This window comes from Lissotriton helveticus, chromosome 2_1 (genome assembly GCF_964261635.1).
Source record: "Lissotriton helveticus chromosome 2_1, aLisHel1.1, whole genome shotgun sequence".
Lineage (NCBI taxonomy): Eukaryota > Metazoa > Chordata > Amphibia > Caudata > Salamandridae > Lissotriton > Lissotriton helveticus.
In genome coordinates this window covers 802,560,052-802,584,366 of record NC_136059.1, presented here as the reverse complement: position 1 = coordinate 802,584,366, position 24,315 = coordinate 802,560,052, and the positions used below count along the sequence as shown (strand labels likewise).

Genomic DNA, 24,315 nt, shown 5'->3' with positions numbered 1-24,315 from the left:
CCGATTTTACCAAACAAATGCTGTTTGTAGCTCAAACGTATCAAAAGTTACTTAAAAAGTGGCAACATGTGTTCCACACAGTGGAAGGCCCTTCGCAAAAGTAGACTGGTCATTTTTCTGTTTCACATTTCTGCACTTGGTTGTTAAACATGTACTAATAGGGTGAAATCTTTGTCCAGTATTACACGGAGTAAAAATGGTATAATAATAATACTATCAAAAACTGTGCCGCGTGATTAGCCTTTTCTTACGAAATAATTTAGTCAACCCTGCCATATAATTTGGACCTTCCCTGCTGCATAATTCCAGTGGCCCTGATTATGAGTATCAAAACATTATTGCTACGTGTTTTTGAAGTAGGTGGCAAATGGGGCAGATGCCGCCTTGGCATGACCTTAGATAAGTGTCAGGAAGTTCTAACTGATCAAACCTTGAGCAGTGTTCATTGACTCACAACGTGCTGAGGGAATATAATTGATGTTGAATGTATTAATAAAATCAAACTTTTTTTAAAGGCAGGGTTTTTGTTATTCAATCTGGATGACGGAGAGTACAGGGTAAAATTCCATACTACCTCAAAGCAGCAACATTTTTTTGTTTTTCCTTATGTTTACCACCCACAGCAAACCTAACAACCAGTCATTATACGCAGAACCTATCTCGGACTCAGGACCATCGTTATTCTATGCACTTTTAATTTGAGTGATTTCTTGCAAGCCAGACTCTGCATCATTAAATTATTTGAGTATTACAAAAATTACCTCACTAGACAATGTTTACAGCATTTTTTGTTACCTAAAGATATTTGATTCCACTAAGTACAGTGCTCTGACTTTTGAAACAGGAAGGCTGAGAAGAATGTTTATGTAAAATTACAAGATGCCTTCTGCATCAAAACAAAAAAAAAGATGGATGCAAATAGGTCTTATTTTTTTTCAAAAACAGGAAATGATGTTACCATCCAGTTTGGATCAGGTTTTTTTCCGTCTGCGAGCACTGGCTATAGGCCATGGTAATATTAAAGAAACTAGGGCCTTGTGACTACAATTTGTCTGCAAAAGCTGCATGATTTAACAAATCTCTGCTCGTTGACAGCTCCGAATGTATAAAAATCAGGACAGGTTTTCCATCAACCCTAATCGCAAAGACTTGCTGTCCTCATGAGCAGACAAGGTGACATAATAGATACATCCTTTTCCAAAGTCCACAACGTGAGGACCTGGATGAATCTGGGTTTAAAACAGGGAGAACCCTACGAGCTCTTAAGCCACATTCTATGACTTCATGGAAGGTAGAAAGTGGGTTCAATCAAATTGGTTTGCGGAGGGGTTCTTTTGTCAAGATCAACTCTTCAGGAGAAGCCCTTTGGGTTGGCAACTCCTGAGACTCAATAATGGTGACGACAACTATACTTAAGAGGTCATGATGCTACACACTTGAAGAACGTTCTAGCAGGGAAAGTTGTTCTTGCAGGGAAAGTTGTTCTGAATGCAAATGTAAAATGTTCCACTGAATTGATGCATGAATCCTCTGTTCAATAGAGAATTGTGTGTACCTGGTCTGTGTGTTCATAATGATTTAGTCTGTTAGACAACACTATAGGCAGAAATGAACTATCTGCAAACTAATAAAAAATAAAGGCATTGGTATTGCTAATTTTACTCTGTTATCGCGTCAATATTGAAAACTTTAAAAAAAACAGATGCAGGCTCGTTACACATTTTCTTTGAAACTTTAACACATGGGAATGTTGCAGACTTTTCAAAAGTTGCGGTTCCATATTTGCAAATACTTTCGCAGCATTCATTGCCTGAGTAAATCACTTGGGAACAGCGTAAAGGTCTGCGTCCCAGTTCTCGTAATCAGAGACAATCTGTGGCTAAGAACAAACAGGGATTTGGCAAAGGAAAGGAAATGGCCAAGAAGTGGTAGTGTAATTGTTTTATATCACGAGGGTATAATAAAGATGCATAATTGCTCTAAAAAGAAAGTGTAATTTTAGTTATTAAGAAGGCTATCATTAACAGATAAATTAATCAAAGCAGGTTATTTATTTTCCGTTACCGATAAATCAGAGAGAAGAAAAGGCTGTGTCCAACAGAAAAAGGTAGGCTCCTTTAGTGTGTGGTAATGGGTGTAATTTCTAAGCAGACATTCAATTTCGTTGCCCTGGGAATATTGAGAGACTTAACAAATGCCCAGTTCAGAGGAGAAAAGTCACTTGCCATTTATCATGATCCCCGGTCATGAATATCATCTTCCTGGGGGTCGGTGCAGCCCTTGATGGGTTCTTCCACTCTCCCTCATTGCTGAACCCGAACCACAGGGGCACTTCAGATTGGCAGCGCTGCTCAACTGGAGTGTGTCACTGCCTTCTAGGCACATGGACCTCAAGAGGTAGTGAAGTGCACAAAGGCCAGATGAAGTCAACAAATGAGCATCGCAGCCACTGTTACCATTGTCCCGATGCAGAGGTTGCGGCTCTGATGCTTCTATTAGGGGAATGCCCCGTCCCTCATACAAGCCGGCCGGCATTGAAACAAGGCACAAGACAGCACGGCAGTGTAGACAAGCAGCACAAAAATATCTGTAAGGCTCCTGCTGGAGAACACGGCAACATCATTGCTTTGGGGATTGTGAAGGAGCTGTTTCTCCTGTTTGAAGATGTCACAGATTAACCATTCTGGGTCCCTGCTCATAAACGCAATGTGCATGGAGAGAAGTGTACACATCAGCAAATTCCTGTGGGCGGGTCTAAAACATAAAGGATATATCAACCAAGCAATGCCTGAAGGGGGCTCGCCCGCTCATGTCAATGGCGAAAAAAATGGCAGTAGAAAAGCCGCCTTTCTCAAGCTACATGTGTGTGTTGTTTGGTAAGTAGTGGTGGCAATAAGCATATTCATAGCTAAAACAGTCTGTAGCCAGACCTACAAAGCGACAGAGCACATGCAAATAAGGCACTTTAAATAACAAATGGTGATGGGAACATATTCAGGTATGGAAACAATGATGCTAAACACAGGAAATACGTACTTGTATTAGGTCCAAAATGCCAAGTTCACTTTCTGACGAGTCAACACAGAAGACAAAATATAGCGTAGCATAGTGTCTGTATATCAGCTTGTTGTCGGAGCCACCTATCAAGCTAAATGGACAATAAAATCAATTTAAAAAACATAAAATGATTACTTTAAATTTCATCCAATATTGTAATTTTATTTAAGAAAAGGACAAATGCACGCAGTTGCATTTCATTTGCACAGAAAACTAATATTATTTGCACCCGACGCCCAGTATATTTTATAGTTTTCTTTATTGAATGTGTTCATAAACAATTAAGATTCAGACATCGCTACAACAGTAATTTGGTTGTAAAAAAGGGAGGTCTATCAATCTAGAACGTATTTATGTGTCAATGTAGCATATAAAATATTCTCATGTGTTTGCAGGGAAATTAACAACTTAAAACTGAGATATAGAGATATAATGAATATGTTAATTGTAAGAAACATCTAAATGGGTTTTCATTCAATTTATAAAAATACAATTAACCAACAAAAAAGGAAATGTGTGATTAACAGTTTATTACTTACAAAAAGGATCAATGTTAATTCACTTGGTTTGAGGGAGAAAGGGTGTATAGTAATACCTAGCTCACTTCCAGAAAACATTATCTCTCAGCTACACCCTTTTCACAAAGTCAAATGGGACTCAAGCAGAAGCTCAAAAGCATATCTTGTTTTTTGCAACCTGACAGTGGATATTTTCTCTCCTAGAATACAGCCACGAAGGAGTGTGTGGCAGAAGGACGAGGAACTGGCTTATCTGTGACAGGTCAGTGATCTGATGGGTTCCACATTAGCTGTCAGGCAGATTTTTTGCTTATAATATACTTACATTGGACTTTGGTTCTGCTCGCACTCTTTAAATAATTTTGAACACCCAATTTCAACTATTGGCTTGAAATGTTTTCAATCACATAACTACATCTTGACTGGTTGCTAGAGTGTATCTTTTCGCCTCAATGCAGTGTTTGAATTGAACTGCATATAGGACTTCCTTACAACGTTAGCTCTCCCTGTCCGCTGCCTTGCCACCGTACCTCGTTCCTCTCTACTGCCCCTCTGTCTTTCCACCTGTGAGCCTCTCATTCGCTTACTTGCCGCACCCTCTCATTCCTGACCTCCATCCATACCTCCTCCATGTGTGCGCTCCTTCTGACCCCTGCTCGTCACACATTCACTGAACCTGAGCAGATTCTAATTAGTGCTGCAGGAATCAGCCTTTTTTTTAATTGTTAGTAGTGATATAAGTTGCAGGGATCCTAGGTTTCTGAGAAGAGATGGCATAGTCATCAAAAGTGGCCCGTGTGTGAGGTGAGCTTCCTATTGCCAAAAAATACTTCAACTACTTTGGATTCTGGCTATCTGCAACGAGAAATGTAATTTGCATAACGACATTACCCTGGAACAGCAAGTATATCATTCTCTTGGGAGAGTGGGAGCAATGACACTCTTGACAGCTAGAAACCGTTTTTGGGGGCCTGCTAATGGCAAACAAATCTGTACACTTCGAGAAATGTACTTCCTGCTGCTAAAAAAAAGTTGTTTTTCCTGCTGTAAGAAAACTGTGAGAGGTGTCCCAAATGCAAGCTTCAACATTTGTTCCAACAACTGTAGAATACAAGTCACTTAGCAGACCCACAAGAATATTTGGGTCTAGGCGGGCTGTACACACACAGCCTGTTCCTCTGCTTGGTAAATTGCCTCCTGGAAGGCTCTGTACTTGAAAGCTAGAAAGGTCATGAAATAGGAGGGCGCTTCTGACGAGTTGGAAACTTTCCAGTTAACTGGTGATCGACCGGCAAGACTGTGTGAACTGGCGAGAGTTGGAGTAAAGCAATTGAAACAGTTTCCCAAAAGGACTGGGGCACAGTGGAACTGGTCCCGTTGGAGCCAAATTCAAGGTACTACAAGAAATTGTATGTTGCCTTAAAAGTCACATTTTGCAGGACTTTTCATATTTCTGTAGATATAAAAACGAACGTAAGAGGTTTAGGAAGACAAAGAGAACCCCAGCACTTCCTTCCACCCAAAACGCAACCTCCTCACACTTAATGTCAGTCTTGGCACGCTGAACTTCATCAAATCAATAATGGGCGCAGACCAAAATGTCTGACCAGAGGCATGAAGCTTAAAGCTTACATTGGGAAATGCAGCCTGCCAACATTACTCCCTGACTCAGACCTTTTAACACCACATCTGTGGCTAAGTAAGGACTCCAACGTAGCATATCTGAGGTCCTAAAATGTATTCTGTAAACATGCTTCCATTTGACATGCTTTGCTGATATTTATTCCAAACGCGTTTCAACGTGTGAATGTGAAAATTACCACCAAGTGGAGAAATAAAACGGTTCAGACTTAATATGTGATTGCGGAGCAACCTGTATTTTGGTACCTATGTGTCAGCTGAACTTCCATTAAGAGACAGTCATTTTTCACATTTTCGTACTTTCCCTAAAACCATCAATAAGCTTCTATTCCTGCTGATTCAATGGGATATGTTTCTTTCTAAACCCAGTTTTTCTTACTTATGTGACATTTCCCCCATTCCATTTTAATGACATTAGGTTCAGTCTTATAAGTTCTTTATTTATATAGCTATATTGTTCGTGGATTGGTTTGTTACACGTTAACCGGACAGATTTTCACTAAGGATGTTGCTTAGGTGATGCTGTATGATTGAAGCTAAGGTTATCCTTATTGCTTTGGCAGTGTGGGAAATCAGTCATAGTGCCCAACAAGACTGGCCATTCTCTACATTAGTATATAGAAAAAGAGAAGAAGAAATACTAGACTGCAAATAAAATGGCAGGGTTATGCAGCGTACGGTGGTGATACAATTGCAATGTCACATAATAGAGACTGGGAACTATAAGGGGAAGGTGGCATATGTACATAAAATAACACATTACAGGTCCAGATTTCCAGGATAAGGAAATTACATGCATAGCTATTAAAAGCATGTTATGGAGCCTACCAATACAATGAAGAGGACATTTCAATGTATATAAAAAATAACCAAAATACCAGGAAGAATATTCAAAGTAAAAATCTGTCTTTAATCAGTTTGTGCAACATAACATTAAAGATAACCTGTTCAAAAACCTTGAACACATTTTAAAAGCCAATGTTTGAACAATTCATTAATCATGACAGGTAAAAAATGAAGAAGATCAACACACCTATAGATTGCCAGGCAGAAATCACTTTAGCTCGTCCGGCAGTGATATTAGACCTATGTGGCAGAGTATGTGCGCCCTGTAACGCCCAAAGCGCTGTCCGCCAAACATTTTTGTTCAACGACTGGCAGACAGAAAATAATTTAGTTGTGCAGGCAGGTACATCTACCTTGATGGTGCAAATGGGGAGCAGGCAGTAACTTCCTTATCTTGACTCGAGCTCTTTGTTTTGCCGACACAGCCATGGCATCTGATTCATTTACAATAACAGCACAATAACTGACAATGCAGAGGAGACATGCACTGTGCGATCGTATAATCCAACGTGGAAAAACTTCCAGTGAGTTCCCTAACCCTTACTACTAGAGCACCACCGCAGACGTCGATGGTAAACATGCCTTTTATATATGTTGTATTTCACAAAATGAATAGTTCCTCAGTACTTCGTCTGTCTGAAATATGGGGAGAAGGGTTGGCCTAACGGCTAAGGCGCTCGACCTCGGAATCTGGGTTCGAGTCTCGGTAACGACGCCAAAACCCCCTGTGATTCTGGGCAAATCACTTAATCTCCCCGTGCCTAAAATGAAAGTGTGTCCTCATGTAACGTAACTGGTGCTATGTAAAGCGCTCTGATAACCGATTCGGTTCGGTTCTAGTTCGCGCTATATAAAACTCTGCAAAAAAAAAAAAATATAGCAAAAGAAGCATCAGAACAGACATACCATAAGAATGTGGTAATATTCAATGAGTTAACTCACTCCACAATAAATTCAACTATTTTTTTTTTAAGGCCTGATATTTTGGCCTACGCTCCTTTACAGTGACCACATTACATAATATGAAAAAATAGTCGTAGATTGTTTTCTGTCTCCTATTTCCCCTGTGCTATATATTTCAAAGTGTGTGACTGCAGGGGAGGGCCTCCCTGATCTGGTCCAAGACAATCCAAACCACCCTGACATGAGGGTAAGTGGTGTGCGTGGATATACATTTTTAGAGGTAAATAAACACTTTTGCATGCCCATGTTTGAGGCGTGTTTGCAGTGGATTTCCAGTGCTGTGCACTTTATTCACATGTTTCACATAGTAGATTCCACAGAGAATGAGGTTATTCTACTGCTCAAGCATAACCAACATTTTTTAATCAAGCAGCATCCACATATGTTGGGTGAGTGACCAATATTTTTAAATGAACACAGTCTGAAGGTGCCAGTGTGTTTCTCTCCCTTTGTGTAAACTTTACTTTTAGGTTTACCTCTCCAAGAAGAAACTACGAATAGGTGAGACCATTAAGCCTCATTTCCAATCGCATGATAAAAAATAGGTAGTAAGGCTGTGATTATAACAGCCTTGACGAAGGAAGGCCTGAGACCCATATGGGCTTTCAAGGAAGGCTGAAACATGTTGACATAACTGAATGGGTACAAGAGCCATTATATCTCATTGTATACACAGTAATCATTTTATTTTTAACTATATCTAGGATGCGAACAATAAGGGGTATTCCATGAGAATACTCGAAGATATTTTTATTTTCTTTCTGGACACACTGTTATAATCCAGTTCTCAGTTATCTAAGAACTCCCAGAAATGGTTGAGTCCATCATGGTGGTATTTACCTACTGTGGCGTGGATAATCACCAATGATGCAGCATGCCATGACAAGTTGGGGGTGAGGCGATTACTCCAAAATCTTTCTAATTTTTCAGCTGGACCCCAAATTGTGTTTTCTACCTGGCCATCTAAAGGTGTGTTGATGTTTTTGTATTGATGAACAAAATGAATAAGAACATTCTATTTGATCAATCTCTGCATGTATAATGGGTGCAGTTTCGTTGATTCTAACAGCATTATTTACAAAACATAAAACAGCAAAGCACATAGATAAGGTTGCAAAGATTGTAAAATAAGCGCAGGTCTGCACCGTGTAGAATTTCACATCTATTGTTTTAGGAAGCGTGCTCTCCGTGATTTATAAGCGGATCTATGAAATTTGAAGAAAAAAAAATAAAGTGAAAGGTGCTTTGTACAGAAATTCCAATACAGAGCATACCTTATTTCCTTTAAACCACTGACCAGTTTTAGGATATACCACCATTAAATATACAGTACTTAATCGGAAAGGAGTTAAATTGAAACAATGGTGACTATTTAATACATACAAAAGATAAAACTGAATGACTTGGAATGTTGGGATTACCAAGTGGGCTGTGACAGATTTCTTAGCAATTTCCAAACAGCCCATTCCAAACCTTTCAATTTATATGTAAGTTTGGCTTTAAAAGAATGGTGGCAATATTCCCCTCAGTGGAACCTAGGCTTAGGCTATTATGATGGTCTAATATGAAGCGAAATGAGTACCTATTAAAGGAACTGTGATTTTACAGCACAGCATTAAGGAATCATTCCTCTGCTTTTCAATTTATAAATCTAAGATCGTATGAAGACAGAAAACCCCTTCTTGGGAAACATAAATCAATTGAAGTATGAAACAATGCAAAATACTCCATCAAAGGCTTTCATGTAACTGATGTAGAATATTGTGTTTTGTACTTCAGAATTAACACACGTTAAAATGGGGAGACTACACAGAACAGTTATTTGTAGTGACACACACAAAATCATATTTATAAAATACATACACACATACTCCACGTTTCTCTACAAATCAAACAGTACTCATATGTACACAACGAAGCAAAATTGTGACAGAAGAATTTTCAGAGGGCGATAAAGACCAATAATGGTTCAACACATGAGTGTTGTAGGAGAAAATGGAAAACATGGTATAGATACAATATTGCCAATAGGAAGGAATTGCTTTTGACCTCCTCCTATAATTGATTGATTGGAAAACCACATACTTCTTTGCAACTGAACGGGAGTACTGCCTCACGTAAATGCAGCAAAGCCCAGATTGCTACTTACAGAAACAAACCACTCGCTCAACAAGTGATATGAGGAAAAAAAATAAAGTTGGTCTAAATCTGGTAAAACACAATGGAAGAATGACACAACCATAAACCTTCATGTGGAAGAAAGAACCACCACGAAAAAAAATTACAGTAAATCCACATCTTGGTTTACTTCTGATCTAAAAGACCTTCAGATCCAAGTTAGGTGATATGAAAAATCCTGACAAAATATGCCATGCACCCCAAAAGCATAATGATGGAGCTCAACTGAATTATAAAATAGCTATCATTCAAGCAAAAAAGGTTTTTTTTCTAACTTAAAATTAAAAATGCTTCCAACTCATCTAACAAGATTTTTCATACTCTAAATGGGCAGTCCAATTCAAAAGTTGCAAAGATCAACTGTGATTTGTCAAAACACTGGTGTAGTGCCATCACATGCCAGGTATAACACATCATGCCAGCCATATGTTCACAATGCCATGTGAGCGGCAGCTGGCAGTCTAAAGCTTTCTGCTTTCCTGATGTTACCCTGGAAGACAATATCAACCTAAACAAGTTACTTAAAAGTGCATACTGGCAAGGTAATTCTGGGTCCTACCACAAAGAAGAATGAATTAGTGCCTTTAATCTATGAAGATAATTAACTAAGAATTGTCCTTAAAAACAGAAAGATTCTGGGATAACTCAGACCTTAACAACTACTGGCCAATTTCATATATCCCATTATTGATAATACTGGAAAAGATAGATACCATCCAACTTCAGTGGGACAGTGAACAAAGGGAGACTGTAAGTTACAGTCAGTATTCACATTTATATTGAGAACAGAAACAGCTGTGGATAATATGTAGGCATCTATAATCAATATCATAGACTAAAGCAATCCGGCGTCAATGATCGTCCTAGATTTCTTAGTTCCGTTCAAAACAGAATTATCATTTCGATCAGCTATTATTGTCATCAAGAGTGATAGACTATTCGGAATTCAGAATGAGAAAGTACGCCTCTTATGTAATTCATTCTTACGAGGTGAAATTACAACAGCATTATCTGAAGCGTCCACAGAGACATAACAGAATTCGCCTATACTTTTCCAGATTCACGTTTTGAAATGTGAGAAGTACCATAGGGGCCAAAAAAGAAGAACACAGATGGTGGAAATTCTGTTTCTGGTTTACAACTAATAAAAGTTTACTACATGTACTCAGCAACTGTAAGCAACTTGAGTCTAGCAGAAGGCATTTGATGAGATACCTCTTTCTTAAAAGGAGTGTCTGCATGTGCCTGGATACCATAAATTGCTACATAAACTGTGACAATCCATATATTTTATCACATTTGGTAAAGTACTTATCCCTAGCCACCAGGAGGTTTAGGGAAGCACTTGTTATACCACTTGATTCATTATTTGTTTTATTCCCTTTACTTTTAATGAGATGAATATGATGTAATGTACTATTTTAATTAATGAGATGCTGATACAGCAGCACCACTTTGACTAATATTTTACTAGATTCTGCAATTATAGGATAAATGGTGGTCTATCCTGATTGCAACGATTTAGTCGATTTTTACTCATTCACCTTCCAACTACGGCTTAGGCGGTTTCATTGCAGATCAAAATCGGATTTGACTTGCGATGATGTGCCATCATTAGAGAGATTGGGTCTGTACCTTTAGTCGATAAACAAGTCGTATTCAATACATAGTGAGCTAAATCTTATGGTGTTTGATGGGAGAGATTGGAAGCCTGTGGGAGATAAGCAGGTAGTACTGATATAATATGCTGCCTAGTGAAGAGGTCTATCATGAACTTAGTATGCATACAGAGTCCAAACATTCACCTATATCAAGAAGGGTATGCTGTTAAAGTAAACAAAAATGAACTATTGCTTTAATAATGGAGTTCCTTCCCTATGCAAAATTCATGGAAAATAGACAGTTACTCAGTTTTTAGGGAAAGTTTGTGGGGGGGGGGGGGGGATACATACATCTAGTTTGGGATTGGATGTACAAATAACAAACAGTTGTTAGACCTCGCATCTTTTGGCTTGTTTCCCCTGTCTTTTTGCTTTCTGACCTCCTGATTTTTACTCTGTTTTTGCTGGTTCAGTGTATTTGCGCACTTTCTCACTGCTGATCAGTGTTAAAGTGCGAGTGCTCCTATGGTAAATTATGTTTATGTATTGGTGTTTCCATGTTTGGCTTATTTAATTTACTGCCAAGTCCCTAGTACAGTGCACTCTGTGCACCTAGGGCTTGTAAATCAAATGCTGCTAGTGGGCCTGCAGCACTGGTTGGTTGTGGCAACGACACATGCAGCCCTTCAAAGGGTTCTCAGACCTGCCACTGCAGTGTCTGTGCAAACTTGTGACTGCCATGTTGATACGGCAAGTGCACCCATTTGCCGATCCCTCAAACCTTCCTTTTTCTTCCATATATATAAGGCACCCTTCATGTAGGCCCAAGGTACACACATGGGCAGGGTGCAGTGTAGGTGAAAGGTAGGATATGTATTGGTGTTTGTGATATGTCCTGATAGTGAAACAGTGTATTTTGCAGGGATGTGGAATTTCTATAGCCCAACAACCAGGACATATTGTTTGGGGTCAAGGGCAACACATTTTCATGTGTATTTTGTCCTTGGAACGAGTAGACCCAACCGCCTGCAGCACAAACCCTTTGGCTGACAGTCTGCAGTACCACATTATGGATCAGGGAAGGGCACTGTCGGCAGTCAAGGTAAGATTTTTTTCCATATGTTAAAGCTGTTCAAACTTGTATTTATGGTTCATTAATGGAAAGCCTTTATTATTAGGGTGAGCCGTCTAAGTAAATGTTGTAAGAACCGACTGCACTACTGACAGTGGTTCCAGTATAAAAATGTGTACACACGTTTTCAAAGTTTAGCAATACGAGGCTATGTATAATGCTCTCAGAATGCTTTCTGATTTGATGCAAATATTTTCAGAAGCTTGAAAGCAAGATTGATGATTCTTTGCTTTCAAAATACAATGTTCATAAAAAAATGAAAGCAGGGAAAAATCATTTTGCTCAACTACTGTAAAATTTCAGTTACCATTTCTTTGCAGCATCATTTAGTAACATGTGTTGATGCATGCTAGTATTTCCCAAAAATATTCATAATAGAAAACCAGTTTCAATAAGATTATGGGAAACAAAAATAATCAAGCATTGGGAGAGGGAGAGAGATTGTCGCGCCCATTGGCCTCGCCCCCAGAACACGAAATATTGCCCAATAAAAATGACCATAACAAATGCCTAAATCCTAATATGTGAGCGCCCTCCATAGAACTTCTGGCGGGAGGTGTGTCTAAAAGTTTATCTCGGTGCTGGCCATCAATAAGAGAGACCTGTGCATTTTTCAAATGGGTGGTGAAACAATATGAGTATGTTGCTGGAGATGTGGCCCGCCGTGCCACCAATGTACTTACCGGGGGAGGGATAGGCCCTTTCCTGCTATTTCCGTGGAGGCGGGCCTTGTTTCCGGATGTGCGTTGCGCGAGGCCTGTGTGCAACAGAAGTGGTAAATCTCAAGTGTGCGCTTCAGGCGTCACCGGACGATAAGGCGAGATTAGATTTCCTGCACAATGGCCCCTGTTTGCGCTCCTTCCGGCCCTTAGGAATAGCGCCATGCCTGACCTACAAACAGTTAAGCAGGTGCACGGCACTGGGAGCGGGGGCAAGCACACCCGGAGCTGGAATGTACGCACGCTTTTTTTTGTCGTAATGCCGCGCCCTCGCACACGCCCACAGCACACGATGAGACATGGCATGAAGGGCGGAACGTACCACACGTATTCGTAATGCCGCGCCCCGAACACGCCCACGCCCCCAGCACACGCCCACAGCACACGATATGAGACATGGCATGAAGGGCGGAACGTACCACACGCCCCCAGCGTTTGTCACACCCCCAGCACACGCCCACAGCACAACGCAGACACGCCAACAAGGGACTACTTTTCTGGCACGGTTCTTTTACATTTTAAATGTACATGGTGGGCGTCTGCATAGCCTATGTCCTTCTGCTGCAACTGCCCTTTCTAACGCTGTATTGGGTGTTGTGATTGGTGCTGTGGTTACTGAGATTACCCGCCTCAAAGGTTTGGGCTCTCTCTTTATCATATTAGTATGGATTGCTGCCATAATTTGTCGCTGCACTACATGGCACCAAAGTGGCAAGTGGATTTTGTTACAAGACAAGTAGATTTATGAAGCAACATGCCCCATGGACAAGTAAATATTTTATAAAATTCCACAACCCTGATTTCGTTTTTCACTATTGAAAGGCTATATGTCCCCTAGGACAGAATAGGAGATACTTTGTAACATCTTACAAGTATAACTTCCTATTTGGACATAATGGAGTTTAGTATGCCTGGACTCAGAATTAAATCACACATCTTTTAGTAAAGATATTTTTTAAATTGGGTGTTTGAAAATGCCACTTTTAGAAAGGCATTTTCTTGCTAAACCATCCTGTGTGCATCTGCTGGGTTGTGGATTGACGGTCTAGCTTTGGAGTGACAAGGTCTAGGGGTTTGAGTGGAGGTTTGAGGTATGTCCTGCCTTTCCTGTTTGAGTCAGGGCTGGGCGTAATAGAGCTGGGCTGCATTTAGAGAAGTGGGAGGAGATTTCCTTGCACCTAAATATGCCTTGTCTGCCTTCCACAATGTAGTCTCCACCTCCTGCCAGAAAGCTGGGCCCCAGAGGACGGAACTGGTTTGTACTAAGCTCGGAGACCCTCTACCACAAGAGAACAAAAGGGAAATGTGGTATAAATGTTTGGGCACAGACCCCAGGACTTTAGAACTCTTGGACCAAGGAACCTGCCAAGAAGAAAAGCTGGAGAAGCAACTACCGCTTTGCTGTATTGGCCCGCAGTGGCTGCTTCTGTCTTGGGCAGGAAAAGGACTGTACTGAACATTATGCAACTTCTTCGTTTGAGTTTCTCCAAGGGTTTGAGGTAGAGTTTGCTCCCTGTTTAAGAAGTCTCAGGAACAGCAAAGACTTCACCTTCCTCTGGGTCCCCTTCTGGGACTGAGTGTCTCAGTTGCCACAGAGGGAAACCGCAACTCGAAGGCATCACCAAGACTGCTGGCGGTCCCGTGACCTGAAGGCACCACAAAGGGCACAGGCGCACTTTACACCACAACCCTGGTCTCACGACAATGTCCGCAATAAAGCCTCTGCTTGCACCGCGACCTGTGGACACTATACTCTGCACAGCCTCGCTCTGCCGTCCTGGTCTCAATGACGATGCTGTTGCCAGCTGTTATAGTCACCATGGTTTGCACCATGGTCTGGAGGCACCGCTCGTAAGCTACACATAGGATTGCCCCATCCCACACCAAAGATGCGGCGCACCGACGACAGCCCCATCGACCGCCGATCTTAGACAGACGCCGCCGCTTGCATCATGACCATCAGCACCACGACGAGCACCGCCTCGCGTTGCACTGCAGCCCTGGTCTCACCGATGCTGCTGGACAACCGCCACCGAGACCTGAGTGCACCGATCTGCCACAAACCGCAGCCTCGACGACCGCCGCCACCGGCTCACACCACCACGATCGGCTGGAACAAAGAGTACTGTTTACCAGTCTTCCGACACTGACGCCGGTCCGCACCGACGATGTCGACTCAAACTGTTTGATGTCTTCAACACCGCAGAAGGACCGGACAGAGCTACCGACTTCAAGGAACTGCATTTTTGAGGTTATCCTTGCAAAGTGCATATTTTGATTATTGCATGTTGGATCTTTATCGTTTTGGTCTTGTTTTACACAGATAAATATTGGATATTTTTCTAAACTTGTATGGTATACTTTTGTGGTGTTCTCACTGTATGTTATGTGCACATATTTTACACACTGCCTCTGAGATAAGCCCCCTAACAGCTCGAGCCAAGCTATCAAGGGGGTGAATAGGGGTTATTTCAGGAGTGTAACTCTCTTATCCTGACTAGGAAGAAGTGTCCCTACTTGGACAGAGTAACAACCTGCCAACAAGAGACCCCCATTTCTAACAACAGTTATTCAATTATCTGAATTATAATAATGTTATGGGACATAGTGGGCTATTCAGTTTCCATGTGAATATAAAATCTACCTAAATGCAAATTACAGTGAACGTTGAGTGATACTGGGATCCTGGTATATATATTGGTATGGTCTACTCAGGTGGGAGTGATAGGGATTTCAGAGAGTTAGTCATTTCCTATGAAAGAACCTTATTTCTGTAGACTGATGTTTTTGCAGGCCATCTACATGTGGTGTTAGGAACAAAGGCAGATACTTAGAAGCATTTGTGAAACCCATCCAGGTGTGACTTACAGGGAATGTGTGGTTTGCAAAAAGCAAACAGTTACTTGGGCCCTGGAAAGTATTTGTGAAGCCCACCAACGTGTGATTTACAGAAACGTAAAGAGCTACATTTCTAAATTTAAAATCAGTAGAGAGTTATATAGTTCCTTTAAAGTGAAGTCCATCTAGTTACAATTTACAGGATGATACTGAGTTAAGCATTTTTAATTGAATAAATACGTGTTCCACCTAGGTGCCAGTCACAAAGAAGTTCCCATGAAAGAGGTTTGCATTTGTAGACTTGATATTTTTGAGATACACTGGACTACAATTTATATGAATATAGAGATACTCTCTTCCTATGAACTGTCTATGTGTTTATGTGCTTACTCTTGGTGCTATTTCCCAGGAACATAGATAGTTTCATAAGTCATGCCAAAAAAATGAAACTTAACATCTGAAAGCAAACTAAATGGACTGTCCGATAATGCTTCAACTAGAGAGGGCGGTACAAAAGGGGGTGGTGATGGACGGAGCATCTGAACCAATCAAACACTCACACCCAGTCAAAAGATCTGGGTTTAATCCATCACCGTTCTTTAGCCCACTCTGCCATCCCGGTTCAGACTCAACTAGAGAGGGGCAGCTTCTACAACATCTTCATGTCAGGTAAACACACAAAGCTTGAGCACATGGAGGCCCAAAATTAAATCCAATGATGGCTTCATGCAGTTTAGAAGGCTGATAATCAATGTATTTGTCTTAAGCCATGGTCTCACTGCTTGCTTATAAGACTCTTGACCACTTGTTTGCCACAATGATTTTAAGAATCAACTATGTGCACTCTCACTATTTCCCTACCTCCAGCCCACCAATCTACAGGGGCACTCAAGCTGCTAAAATGTAATGTGACTGCTATATAAAAACTTGAAATCCATGAACAGATATCAAAACAATATCAGCAGTGATAGGTATACAGGACGACAATCCATGATGAAAGGCGGAGGAGTTAGAAGAAAAATTGCTTGGGAGATCTATACCGGATCTGTTACTTAGTGAATAGGCCCCCCACTATAGTGTCACTTGATTACGAGGGGTCAGAGATCTATGCAGATTTTGATAAGCTCCTTTTTATTGGCAGATATATGCACCCGACCTATTTGCTGTAAATGGACAGCCAAACAGAGATACATTAGGAGGACAGCCAAACAGAGATACATTAGGAGGACATTGTAGTGGATTTGCTTCAGGATCTTAAAAATGGGAAATAAAGTTATCTAGAAAAAGCTGCTATCAAAAGAAAAAGAAACACAGTGTCCAGAGAGCGAAGTAGTGGCCTAGGATGGATGGATGGACACATACGTGTGAGGAAGGGCAAGAAAAACTGTGACAAGGAACATGGCTGGTAAATGTAACAGGAATAAAACTGTGGAGCCACATTGAAGGGGAGAGTGACGAAGGGTAGGGAGGAGCATCATTCTAGGTAATCTTGACACTCGAGAAATTGCGTTTGTGTTGAAAAATGCAGAGCTCACATTACTCACTTTCTTCAACAGGAGGCTACATTCACCACCTGTGCTTTAATTCTGTACTAAAATTATGGACGTAGTTCTATAAATCTACAACAAGTAGGACTAAATGTGCAAAAAATAATTTGCAAGCGAGTGAGAGTTAAAGAGAATCAAATTGACTCTGTGTGGAGGTGGTTCTGTCCAGAGCACGAATCCTAAAAAACAAAGAAGTGGGGGGACCAACCAAGTTAGGCAATATGCAAGTGACATCATGGACTATGACATCACATAACAGATGTCACAGCCCATGACATCATAGGAAGTGACCTCACAAGAGGTGACCTCAGATATTAAGAACTCACACAAGGTCTATCATGAGTACATTTAAGCGCATTACTAGAGTTAGGAAATTAGATTTTGCGTCGGGTTGTGCCAAAAACGTGCCTCAACTTGAGTTTTTTTTAGGTTTAAAACTCGGCCATAGAGAAATTGGAAACAAGGAGAAACATGGCAGTAGATTTGTTCTGTTAAATTGGTTGCAAAGTATGCATTTTGAAATATCTTATGGAGTCATGGCACCTGCTGCAGAGATCGTTGTGAGCCCAGTAAATCTCAGGGAATAATAATAATGGTAAAATTACTCTGGAGGTTAACGTTTTTGCTGGAGAGATCTATGTTTTGTCTAGTCCCAGATTTTAATAAAATAGTATGGACAAGTAACGTGTATCCTGAAAAACACATCATGTTACATGCAGACTACAGATTTTTATTTTACGAGATAGGTAAGTGGGTTACTGCTTTTAACACAGAGATCCTTTAGTTATTTGCAGTTTATAAATTGTAATCCTTCTAATACAGCAAAGTGAACTATGAAGAGCATGTGACTTCTACACCTTGTAACCCTGACTGTCCAATGTAACACACCTTGTACAATTTCACACTTACATTATTTATTGTCAATGTATAAAGTGTCTGTTACGTAAAGAGCACTGACACCCTGAACTGGGATAAGTAGTACCATAAAACAAATAAAAGAGTGGTATTCAAATTGTTATTTGTGTAACAACTAGAACAGACCAACACATCTGACATTCTTACAGTGCATGCATATCTACTATATACAGGCACCGAACAAAGTCAAAAGCATGCATCTCTTAAGTACTTGAGAAGTAATAATAAGTTGTGTGCCTTTGCTTTCCGTCCATTGAATATGCATCGAAGTGTGAGGCTACAGACCGCACCCAGCCATGATCAAACTCGAACAAAAGGGGACTGATGGCCCCTTACCTTTTGCCTTTATCTCTGGCCTTGCTGAATGTTGCTGTCTGCACGTTGCTGCTGGGAATGGAACACAGACAACATGGAGGCGCTGCTGAACGTGTCCTTGTGTCTGAAAATTACACTAGGACAAGTTCAGCATATTTCAGTGGGGCCCAACTTCTTGGCAGGATGGACTACGTCTACATTGTGAAACGGTGGGTGGACGCCATCTACCCGCATGAACCCCCAACTTGTGTCCTAGCACTGTCAACGTTTTCTCCCTGCAGCACTGGTATTTTAAAGTCAAATAACAATAATATTTTCGGATACAAATAACCAGTGTTATACTTACAGGCCTCCTTCCAAGAAATTACAAACATTCTCATCCCGCTTAGAAACCAGGTGAAACGTCTCCCTTATTATTTGTTGCTGGGTATCTTCAGTCTGAAATAAACACGATTCTCATTAACAGTGACCTGACATTTAAAATAATCAGTTTCATAAATAATAAACATTGTGGTAATTACTCATTCTGAATAAAGGTCTTGAGACACCAATAAGTGTGTTCTCTAGTTTTCTTACGCTCTCAACTCCCCGCACATTAGAGTGTACACCAGGAGATTCACTAAGGCTAACATATTTCCCCATTTGAAAAAGAGTACCACCGAGTTTGGCCCAATAATCCTTACTCATTTGGATTATGTATAGAATGGCTCCTGTGACGGTTTGGTTGGATGATTTTGCATTGCCTGATGGAATAAACATTTGTGAAGGAATGTTGTGGATGGATGAGATGTGTTTGGCAAAGGGGTTTCTGATTCCGATCAAATGCGCAATGTGGGAAAGAAGGAATGTACCAATTAATAATATAGAAGGGAGTAAGGTGGTAAGTAAACTGGAATGCAATCACCTCAGTTTTAAAGCAAAAATGTGCTAATTCATGCAATATGGATAACAAGATAGTTTTCATCAACTAAGCAGATTCATTTCACATTAATGAGATGCATTTAGTATTCATTTATTTAGAATCAGTTCTGATTCTTCTCATGTTTCTTAATAATGTTGCTTTTTTCGGACAAACGATATCGAGTTGACAGTCTGGGGCATAAAGTGGTACATCCTAATATTCAAGGATTAGGTAACTGAATTTTCTTCTATGCAATTGCGACGGGAAATTACTGAGGAAAACTGCTAACGGGATAACTGTTTAGTTGTACATAAATAGTTGTTCATGTTGTTTTTTCCGATAATTATCCATTTGCAATAGGGTCAAAAGTTAGTGTGTTAATATGGATATTATTGAGTGTTCCTTTAAAACTTTAATGTGTACATTGTAAAGGGGGAGGTGCCTGTGCTTCCATCAGCAAGCAGACTTGGAGGTATAGAATGAAATGTAGTTGATAGCTCATGTCATGAATACACTTGGTGCTATACGTGCCTCTTTTTCAATTACCCGTGTGATTTGATACTGCACTAGTGCTGCTCTCACTCCCTATAAGCCTTTTCCTCCTGAAGCTTGAAAGTACTCCCTCCTGGTTGCAGCTGCCAGTGGTACCTTGTCCTAGGTTATGCTGCGTGTCCTATTCAAACCTGCATGATGCCCTAGTTATAATAAAATGCCTCTGCCCTGCTCGTTGCTAACGGTAACGTATTACTGCCCAAACTCCTGTGCTGTTGATGGTTGTGCACTGAGGGTCTACGTTGTAGACTATGTTCTGCCGTGTTCTTCCTGGGCTGTTAACTGCCATGTGTGATGCTGCAAGTGACAATTATTTAAGTGATACTGTGTCAGCTTCGTCCAGATGTGTGATGCTTTGGGGAATGGTAATACACCCTTCATGCTGTGTCCCTATATGTGTGCATTAAAGGTTGTATTGTAATAGGGCAGCCCTCCATGTGCACTAAAGGTGCAGTTTCAGGGCTCCTGTCCTCTTCCTGTGCACTGGTTCTTCTGTGTCGCAGTCCCCTCTCCTTGTGCCCTTTTGCTTGCATGCCCTCCCTACCCACTCCCCGGTTTTAACAGTCCTCCACTCCTGCGTGAGTGTTGCTGGTTTTGTGTCATTGTCCCTCCCTTCCAGTGTTTCCGGCAGTGCCAGCTGCTCGAGTAGTCGGCAGCGTGATGTTTGCTTCGGGAGCTGTCAGTCCCCGGTATGATACCGGTGCTATGCAATGGCTCTGGGCGATGGTTCCGGGATGGGAGGAGCGGTCTTTTTACTCACGTAATGCTCGTAGAATTTGGAGAGCCGCGGTTTGCCGTGGTTGTTGAAGATAAGTATGGCTTTGATCATGCTGAGGCCGGCGCAAGGATATGGGGGCGCCGGGTACAGCGTGCAGGCCGGGGTCTCCTCTCGTCTAATCGCCTCTTCTGCTCAATACAGCTCCTCTCTCGGTCATTAGGTTCTGTCATCACTGCGCATGCGCACGCAGCCGCCATTTCCAGTGCAGGATAATTTGGTCACAAGCAGGAAGTAATAGGGTTTAAGCAGAGCGCTGTTCCAGCCCATTGATCACAGTGGCTGTCCTCGTGACGAGGGAATGACAGAAACAGTACGTTCTTTGATCGTCTCTGCGAAGAGCAGACAACACATAAGCGAACACTTTATATTTTCCCAGATAAATTGTATATATCGTCCTGAGGTGGGCAAGCAAAACAAATTATTAAGGAGTTACATTCAACACTAACGCAAATCCCATGTAACACATCTTGGCTAGGAAAGTTTGGAGAAGAGCTATTTGCAAAAAAAAAGAAAAACAAGCATTGGCATAGCCAATAGGTCTCGCATTTAGGACCTTATAAGTGTTTAGCCATGCAACAGTTGGTTTTGTTGCACCAAGGATATTCTGCTGCATAACTAAATACTTATAGGGTCCAAAAAGCGATACCTATTGGCTATGCCAATGCATGTTTGTTTTTTGTTGCTCTTTTGTTTAAGTTGCCAGATCTACAATAGCTGGACATGGTTTTTGTTTACAGTTCTCTGCATAAAATGAACTTGTTTCCATTGCTCTGAATGTTGTTTCCATTCAGGTTGTAGGATGCAGTAATTCCCCGGGGTGTGGGGGCTGTCTAGCTGTGAGCATGCGCCAAACTTTGCAAATGAGAAAAAGCCTGGTACAGGTGCAATTTACAAGTGTGGAGTGAGTGAGCCCCAGGCAACATGACTTACACACAGGAGTTCATGCACTGCACCTGCGTACACAGCATGGTTTAAGGAAACTCGACCCACTCCCTCCCAGGCATCGAACACATATTTACCAAGGAACTCTGAGAAGAGCCTGCCTGCTGCACTGACGGCTGGTGGTGTTTGTGCCTGGTGAAAGCGTGCACTGACAGCTGGTGGTGTGTGTGCCCGGCAGAAGCGTGCACTGACGGCGGGTGGTGTGTGTGCCCGGTGGAAGCGTGCACCGATGGCTGGTGGTGTGTGTGCCCGGTAGAAGCGTGCACTGACGGCTGGTGGTGTGTGTGTGTTGTAGGTAGATTAGGTAGGCAGCAAGACACGTCTTCAGGTTATTAAGATAGATTTATTAAGTTAGCACAGCAGCGCAGTACACCTCACAGCTGCCCAGACCATCAACTGCCAAGGCTAGAACTTCCACACACAAGATAGAATACTCATAAGTACTATGGGATGTTGGGAAGGTGGAAACACAAAGAAAGGGCCACTGACACCAAGTAGTCATATTAAAAGAAGCACAAATATACAACAGTGTGCCTGGTGGAAGCGTGCACCGACGGCTGGTGGTGTGTGTGTGCCTGGTGAAGGCGTGCACCGACGGCTGGTGGTGTGTGTGTGTACCTGGTAAAAGCGTGCACCGACGGCTGGTGGTGTGTGTGTGCCTGGTGAAAACGTGCACCGTCGGGTGGTGGTGTGTGCCTGGTGAAAGTGTGCACCGACAGCTGACGATGTGTGTGCCTGGTGGAAGCGTGCACCGACGGCTGGTAGTGTGTGTGCCTGGTGGAAGCATGCACCGACCGCTGGTGGTGTGCATGTGTGCCTGGTGAAAGTGTGCACCGACAGCTGACGATGTGTGTGCCTGGTGGAAGCGTGCATCGACGGCTGGTAATGTGTGTGCCTGGTGGAAGCATGCACCGACCGCTGGTGGTGTGCATGTGTGCCTGGTGAAAGCGCGCACTGACGGCTGGCGGTCGCAAGGTCTATATTTTGTACTGCAGCACATGTCGCACACATGTCGCATTACAAAATGTACGAACAAAAAAAACTAGGACATCCTGCCCTAGACAGTATCTGCACTACCTTAGTTCACTCCTTTCGGAGTGAGAGTTTTTTTTACACGATTTGATCAATCAATTAAAACCAACATTCAGCATGTGTACAATTGATACAATAAATGTGAAAACAATTTGAGAAAATATTTTTGCGAAAACAATTCATCCAGCGTTATATATTGCTTCTTTTATTCAAAAGCGCTGTTGCTTCAACTTCATAAATTCCACGTAGCGTAGATTACAAGCTTGTTAATAACAAATCCCAATGCATTTTGGGTGCTACTTGTACCCTTCTTCAGGGAAAATCTACAAGAACATATAACAGAAATTAATACTTGTATTACATTTCATACAAGGGCCTGTCAATTATCCAGGAGAATTTACATCCTTGGGCCATGCAAAACTCAGCTCTTTATGAATTCATGTGAATCATGTCACAGCAGGTTTATGTCAATCAGGGGTTGGACAACAGCAGTGAGAAGTGTAAAACAAGTCTCTAGTTTGGTGGGTTGACTGGGAACAAACGGTATACAACCTTTACAACTAAACTTTTACAACGAACTACCATTACAACGCAACTTTTACAACGCAAACTATTACAACGCATTGCTCTGGGAGGCGCTCTACAATAGGGAATAGGTTAATTTACTATCCAATAACCTTCCGTAGTGTCCACGGGGACTGGAGTTGGAATAGTAAATTAAACTATTCACTATCCAACACCCAAAAGCGCTATGCGTTGTAATGGTATGTGATGTAAAAACCGTGTTGTAAAGGTATGCGTGGTAAAAGTATGCGTTGTAACGTCATACATCCGGAACAAACTGTCCAGTGCTCTGTGAAAACGCCACAAACATTATGTGCTTTTGTGTGAGTGCTCTCAGCATGCACCCTTGCCCAAGACAGTGAAAGATCAACTGTATCTAAAAAATACCTTTTAGGTGTAACTGGACATAAAACACAAGCTTGTATGCCAGATGAATGCTCTGTAACACGAGAACAACAAGCTGTAAAAACCTTAAGTGAGTCCTACGTGCCAATAATCAAACCGAGGAAAAAACACTACTTCTTTCACCTATGTCGCAAACAGTCCGTTGCAAAAACTTAATTAACCAAAAAACCTGCGGACGCAGGTATAATACCCCAGGTTTCCACTGAAAACAAAAGCGAGAGAGCCAATGTGTAGAATTGTTCAAATATAAATATCGCTAATGATTGTTATTCCCTGAAAAAAATCCTTATCTGCATCTCACCTCAATTCAGATCGTATCTCCGCCTACTCACTGGATAGACAATTGTTTCAGAGTGCTGGACCATCTGTTTGCAAGAGAAAAGTATCTTGTGAGTATTAAGCTAGTTTCCTGGAAACACGAGTGAAACAGCTTAAGAACCGGCTCCAGACTCACTTGTAAGCTGGAACAACTCTCTTGACGATTCCGCGACCTGCTGCTATCTCGCGTAGTGAGTCACGCAGGGTTTATTGAATCAATCCGGCGTGTGACGTGGGAGTTACTCGATTTGAACAAAGGACTCTACTAACTAACAGCCATGCGCGGCGGCCATCTTAAAATGGTGTCGGGATGTTAATAACGTTGAAGTAGTGCGTGACAAAATAAAAAATAATGAAAATTGCCGTTCTTGTATAAGAATGCAACTGATAGCTCCTTCGTCACGTGAGATGTACAAGCATGTGTAGAAATGTGTGATGTGTAAACCAAATTGTTGGGACATACAGAGAAGTATGAGCTGTTTTAATGGCAAGTTAAGCATAAATATAAGGCCTTTAAACACAGTAGCTAGCGAAACTGCATCATCATTACGAA

The 24,315-nt window shown here is 41.6% G+C and overlaps 1 protein-coding gene across 2 annotated transcripts in view; it reads right to left on the bottom strand.

Annotated features, from left to right (window-relative positions):
* The window catches only part of AP3S1 (adaptor related protein complex 3 subunit sigma 1), a 164,176-nt gene extending 143,492 nt beyond the window's left edge, over nt 1-20,684 (bottom strand). The window contains exons 1-3 of one of the 2 annotated variants that reach the window (XM_078675541.1): nt 20,484-20,684; nt 18,617-18,708; nt 3,037-3,148 (exon numbers count right to left, since the gene is read on the bottom strand). In XM_078675541.1, the coding sequence (XP_078531667.1) occupies nt 3,037-3,148; nt 18,617-18,708; nt 20,484-20,552 (273 nt within the window). In that variant the 5' untranslated portion in view covers nt 20,553-20,684. The remainder of the gene's footprint in view (nt 1-3,036; nt 3,149-18,616; nt 18,709-20,483) is intronic. The other variant, XM_078675540.1, reaches the window with a different exon arrangement.
* Between the last annotated feature and the right edge of the window lie 3,631 nt (nt 20,685-24,315).